Here is a 6499-nt window from a genome sequence, read left to right on the forward strand (position 1 = left end):
TTTGCACACCCCTACTTATAAGTTATACCTACCAACGTGCTTATCTCTCTTGCTCTTGATAGTCCTCGTCTTCTTAGGCACGGGTTCAGGTGTTCATTGTTTATCATTATTCTTGCACTTGGGCATAGATGCCTTGCGTGAACTTGACTCAACTGTTACTCGGAACTGTTGAGTTTAGCTGCCTCTAGGCACTTGCCTTCAAGTTCTAAACAACGCATCACATCATCAAAAGTCTTATTATGTGTCAAATTTTGGCTCATAGTCTCTCAAGAGCTGGGCAGTGAAATCACCGCATGGAAATTAAGAATTTGGAGAGTTTGGACTCATCTTACCAAAAGGTGATTGGAGCTTAATTTTTAAGAGTATTCCTAGTGAGCTCTGTAATTTTTCTCTAAATTTTAGCTCAATAATTTACTTTTTTGATTTTATCTATCACTTTCAAAAGGCTTCATACATCAAACTCTCTAAATCTTTATCTATTTCAACTAAATATTAATTTTTTTTATTGGTTTTAAACAATCACTCCTAACAAACGAGGATAGAGGAAAAGTGGAAAGTGAAGTAAAATGAGAGAGAACTAATAAAATATTCAATAGCTCATAAAATTTGTGAATTAAATTTGGAGTGAAATTCTGACAAAAGTTAAAATAGAGAAAATATAGAGAGTTTGTTGGAGTGGGCTTTTTCGAGTTTTTCACCAAATTTTGGTGAAAATTTTGAAATGGATAGCTCACTAGGGATGCTCTTAACGACGCACTTGCATTTTTTTTCCTAACAAAAAATCAAAAGGTGATCGTAGGGTAGTTCTTTTGATTTATAACAAGCAAGACAACAGTTGTAAGATTTGAGAACAACATATTTATCCCCATAAATTTTATGAGATCATTTCTTTGATGTTTATAACTACAATGTAACCACACAACTTCTACTACAATTATGAATGGTTACAACCATTCACCTCCTATCTCACTTTACATTTTATAGCGTTTTGTATTTAATGTATTGGTGAGAACTGTTTGACTGTCTAGTTATTATTATTTCTAACTATGAATGAATCTTCATTATCTTCGTTGGGATGCTTGCTATTACTATTGAGTTAAATATTTAGCACATGCATTCAAAAGAAACCTACACCTATGTCTCAAGTGTTTGTCACTCATTTTTCTTCTTTACTTGGCGTGTTTGTGTACAATCTAAAGTTCTAGGGCTAATATCTCTAAAAATAAAAATAAAAAAAATAAAAATTAGTGCTAATATGATATCAGAATAAAATATGTTATATTATAATTTGCTGTATCTTCCATTTATTTTTATATATATTTTTTTCGAATCAACTATTTAATTTATAGGTATTTAAATAGTTCATTTGCATCCATGCTTGAATTTCATAGCTTCATTTGCCTGAGGAGGGAGTAAATATTTTTAGCTGGGAGATTTTTATTTTTATTTATTTATTTTTTCTTGGGGGCCGGGCTTCAGGCCTGCATCCAGAATTTTCCCAGTGTAAAGAAAAGAAATAGGAGTTTGGAGCTTGAGGAGTTGACACATACGCAGCACGCCAAGTTGCCAATACAAACGCAGGACCACCAGCCACCGACCACCGACCACCGAAGAGGATTATCCTCTCCAGAAACCTCCCCATTTCTGTGTTTTCACGGTTTCCCTTTCTGCCTGTTTAGTCGAAGAAATACACAACATGATTTGGGACGAGTGGGACGATAATGTAACCGACCACGAACATTCCGACCAAGAATCCCACCTTAATTTCGATTTCCTCTCTGCACTGTCCAAGCCCAAGGTACACTACAAGCTCATACCTTTATGTTTCTTCTTCAAAACTTTTTATCTTTTCTTTTTGTTTTCGTTTCCTTTTTTTTTTTTTAAAAAACAATTTCCGTATAATTTATCTTTATTTGATTGTAGGATTACTATAAGATATTGGAGGTGGATTATGATGCTACAGACGATGCCATTCGATGCAATTACATCCGCCTAGCGCTGGTTTGTTTTTAGTCTGTTATATTTTTATAATTAATTTAATTTAATTTATTTGTATCGCATGCGATTATAGTAACAAGTAATCCTTTAATTTGTTCCTGAACTTGCTTTGTACAGAAATGGCATCCGGATAAGCAAAAAGACGAAGGCAACGCGACTTCGAGGTTTCAAGAGATAAACGAGGCCTACCAGGGTCAGTCACAGTCTTAGACTGTTTTAAGCTCCTTTTTTTTTTTTGGGTCATTCTCATTGCTCATGCTCATTGCTGTATATTGAGGTGCATTGTGTGATGGCATAAACTTTGTCCTAAGGCTTTGGATTTGATTTTTGTTTTGAATATTTGCATTTTTAGAGAGTAAGAGACGAACAAGGTACATGTCTCTTTAGCTTTGTTCATGGTGTATTTTATCTCAGGAAGAGGGGGATTATGGACTCCACATGCCATTAAGAAGGAAATGCATAACGTTTTGAAAAATTAGGGCGATAGTGTACATTTGGCATGATTCATTGTGCTGGTAGGATATTTGATTGGGAATACAATCTCCATATAGCTGCATATTTTATCTCATAGACACTTGAAGACGAAGGATATGCACTGGCTAGATCTTAAATATAACTGGGTACGAGTCAGAAGTGACTTATTTACTAACTCCTACAGGTTTTTCAGATGGGCAGAGGATTACTTGATCTGTATTTTTTTTTTGGGGGGTGGGGGGGATGTGGGGTTGAGGGTGGGATGTTCACGGTTGGGTTTTTCTTGAGTCTATTTGTGTTAATAGGTAAGGTTTGATTTTGGTGAAGGAGGTGTGGGTTTGTTTACTCTTCGAGATCCTCGACCTGGGTCTTGCGGGTTAGATCGCTGTTCAGGGTATGTTTTAAAAGCAGTGGACCATGTTTGATGATATAGCTGACCAATATATCAACATATGTTATTTGCAAAACTTGGTGAGTGGCGGCTCTTGCATTTTGTGGTGTGTTTTGGGAAGAAAGCAACCAAATGATTTTCAGGATTTTGAGCGCTGAGTGTAGGTGTGATACTTGAATTTAAGATACATTTAGATGGGCAGAGGATTACTTGATCTGTATTTTTTTTTGGGGGGGTGGGGGGGATGTGGGGTTGAGGGTGGGATGTTCACGGTTGGGTTTTTCTTGAGTCTATTTGTGTTAATAGGTAAGGTTTGATTTTGGTGAAGGAGGTGTGGGTTTGTTTACTCTTCGAGATCCTCGACCTGGGTCTTGCGGGTTAGATCGCTGTTCAGGGTATGTTTTAAAAGCAGTGGACCATGTTTGATGATATAGCTGACCAATATATCAACATATGTTATTTGCAAAACTTGGTGAGTGGCGGCTCTTGCATTTTGTGGTGTGTTTTGGGAAGAAAGCAACCAAATGATTTTCAGGATTTTGAGCGCTGAGTGTAGGTGTGATACTTGAATTTAAGATACATTTATACATGGATGTCCACAATGGTGGAAACTGCAAAGCTTCTCTGTTTTGGGGACTCTATTGATTACTGCTTAGCTAGGGTGTAAGATTTGTAGAGTTCTCTTTTTGGTCGTGGTATTCATTCTTCTTATATGGAATTTGCTCAGTTCTTGTTGTTCGTCCCCAGAGATTTGATGAATTAAGAGGCAAGTTCATGCGTGTATATTTCCTTTGTTAATGCCATACTGGTTTATGCTTTAGAGATATTGATTGGGGTTCTGAAGTTCTGAGGATAAATAATGCTTTTGAAGATGATGAACTTATTTGACAAAACCTAGCTGTAGATTCTGTGGAAGAAGAGTTTTATTTCTGTAAATAATAGCGTTGACACAGGTGTGCTTATTTCACTTGAGCTAGGTGTGAATTGCTTCTCTGGACGGGCTCTGGGTCCAGACTGACTCTGCCAACAGTATTATTTCATGTGTTGCCCTGTTTTCTTGGGTTGTTAAGTGCAAGTTTTCTGGGAAGCAACTTTTGGAAATGGCATGTAATTCTAGAAATGAAACTCATTTGTTTTTACAAGGTGTGAAAAATGACATTTAAACGAGAAGCATTGAAGGAGAGACATGGTAAAGACAAAAAAATTGAGTGAAGAAATGGCAAGAGAACTATGCGGGGAACGTGATCTTATTGCAAAATACATATCACATATCTTTTTTGTGCAATGCCTTGTCAGTACTCGGGAGTGTTTTATGCATCTCCATGTTTCCAATGCACTTACCTATCTAAAGAGATTCACCCCCTTACCAAAAAGGTTTTCTAGGAAGCACCTTTTGGAAATGTGGTTCCTTTGAATCTTCTAGACCCCAAGAGGTAGCAGTAAGTAATGCGTAAGGTCCCAAGAGATAGCTCAATCGACTAAGAACAATGCCTTATGAAGCAGAGGTCACTAGTTCAAATTTTTTTCTCCCCCTCTCCCCTTCCATCTCCTTGGGGTAAAAAAAACAAACTTGTCAAAAAGTAATGTTTAACAATTTTCATGTCTAACTTGGTGTTTTCATTCTATTCAACAGTTTTGAGTGATCCTGTCAAAAGGAGAGAATATGACAAGAAAGGGATGCTTTATGTCTATGATTATAATATAATCGTGAGTGTTTCTCCACTCTCTCTCTGCCCTGAAAAATGTTAGTTTTTTTAATTATTGTTGTTTATTCACATTGTAATTTATCATTTGTTGGCTGCAGGAGTATCTCAACCGTCACAAAGGCCTTATATTGACATGCAATGGTCTTGGGATAAGGCATTCAATATGGTAAGCGGATATTATAACATGGAGAGATAACCTTATCAACATCTTGTAACATCTTACCCGTCCATTTTACCTCTACTGGGGAGGTCTGTTGATTATGCATCTTTCTTTCTTTTTTTTTTTTCTTTTTTTCTCTATCTATTTGGCTGAGTGGAAGGTCTTTTCTATGCCCTCCCTTGCCTGTATTGTATATCTAAGGCTGGATATAATTAAACAATGTTGTTAGTGTCGAACCAAAGTAGCCCCATGTTATTTGAAGTTGTTCTTTGCATTGTTTTGGGTGTTTTTCAAAACAATATTAATTAGAGAAAAATACTGTGTATTAGTCCATCCTGCTCATCGTTTCACAGATCAATCCATACTGCTTCTCCCACGTCACTTCACAGATCAGATTTGTTTGCTAGTCGAACTGGGAGTTTTAGCAGTCCCCGGGAACTCTTTTGGTTTAGGTTCTCTTTGTTCTGCTGCGTTTGCATCAACGGTGGTGCTCACTGGGAACTGGGAAGGTATTGGTAATTTGGGCCGGGCTCTGCGGCATGAGAAGCAATTGTTTGGACCTAGCATTAAATTTAATGGCGTTTCCATTGAAATCTTCAAATTTAGATGCTTTGGCAATTCATCGAACATGCGCCTGAAGCAACGAATAGCATTGGAGATGGAGAGGCTGCTGACTGCTGAGTTCATCCACCGATTTCATAAACTCGGCTTTCGCAACTCATAGCAACACTACAATACATCGCAATACTATATATCGCGCTTCTCTTTCCTCTCAATTTTTTTATTGAGTAATATCGTATATTATATTTTTATTTTACAATTACTTTACAATACTCTAGATACTATATTTTTAAAGAAATGTTTGGTTTTATTCTATTGCACATCTCTTCTACGGAGATGTGCAAATCTATCATTGAATCTATAAGATTAAATATGAGATTTACAGATTTAATGATAACATATCATATATTTTTTATCTTACAATTATTTTAATGTGGCAGTACCAATTAATTTTTAACTTATTCTTTTTTTTTAAAAATAAAATATTAGTTAGGTGCTTAGAAGTGCCGCTAGCATTGTTTGATAAAAATTTGGGTTAAATACCTTTTTGCCGATTTCAAAACTTTTTCTTGTCTTATGCGTTTCATTTTGTATCACATATGATACCTTATTTATGGGTAAAGACGAAGATGGTATTCACGTCCAAAAATTAACGGAAGTCTACGTCAGCACTCTTAAGAAACTGACACATGTTCTGTGCCCCATTAACAATAAAACAATTAAAAGCATTAAAAAAAAAACTTTTTGAAAAAAAAAAATAGTAGGGTGGCTCGAGTCATCCTTTTGGACAAAATGGGGATGGCCCAAGGGCCAAACCCTAAGTTTTTTTTCTTTTTAATTAGTTATAGGGATACATTTCGATTTTTTAAGGCTAGTGAGGTAGACTACGATATTAGGCAACTTTTTGAAGGAAATACTATTTAGTCCTTAGCCAATAGCCATACTCATAGTATTAATATTATTTATGATAAGAAATGCAGCAAAATGAAATAGAAAAAGAAAAAAGTCGTTAAACCGCATATCGCAAAGTATTTAGAAAAATGTTAGAGTATTTTTTGGTGTTCTCCTGAAATGACATAGATGTAACTTTTTAATTATATTTATGCCATTACAAGAAAACACGAGAAATTATATTTAACCCTAAATATTTTAATTTTAACTTTTGACTCTTTCCTCCTCTCTCTCTCTCTCTCTCTCTCCTTCGTTTTG

General features: G+C 35.8%; 1 protein-coding gene across 1 annotated transcript; it reads left to right on the forward strand.

Annotated features, from left to right (window-relative positions):
• Positions 1–1427: 1427 nt before the first annotated feature.
• Positions 1428–5003, forward strand: LOC133871241 (uncharacterized). The gene is made up of 5 exons (XM_062308640.1): positions 1428–1798; positions 1924–2001; positions 2116–2191; positions 4497–4570; positions 4668–5003. Exons 1-5 carry the CDS (start codon positions 1697–1699, stop codon positions 4737–4739), a joined length of 402 nt encoding a protein of 133 aa, XP_062164624.1. The 5' UTR covers positions 1428–1696; the 3' UTR covers positions 4740–5003.
• Positions 5004–6499: the final 1496 nt, after the last annotated feature.

Source organism: Alnus glutinosa, chromosome 6, assembly GCF_958979055.1.
Source record: "Alnus glutinosa chromosome 6, dhAlnGlut1.1, whole genome shotgun sequence".
Classification (NCBI taxonomy): domain Eukaryota; kingdom Viridiplantae; phylum Streptophyta; class Magnoliopsida; order Fagales; family Betulaceae; genus Alnus; species Alnus glutinosa.

What these genes read in the sequence shown, in the direction of transcription:
- LOC133871241 (XM_062308640.1), top strand. Translation starts at nt 1,697, where the DNA reads ATGATTTGGGACGAGTGGGACGATAATGTAACCGACCACGAACATTCC. An exon ending in GATAAACGAGGCCTACCAGG is followed by an intron (nt 2,192 to 4,496) that starts GTCAGTCACAGT and finishes TCTATTCAACAG; the next exon opens with TTTTGAGTGATCCTGTCAAA. An exon ending in TCTATGATTATAATATAATC is followed by an intron (nt 4,571 to 4,667) that starts GTGAGTGTTTCT and finishes TGTTGGCTGCAG; the next exon opens with GAGTATCTCAACCGTCACAA.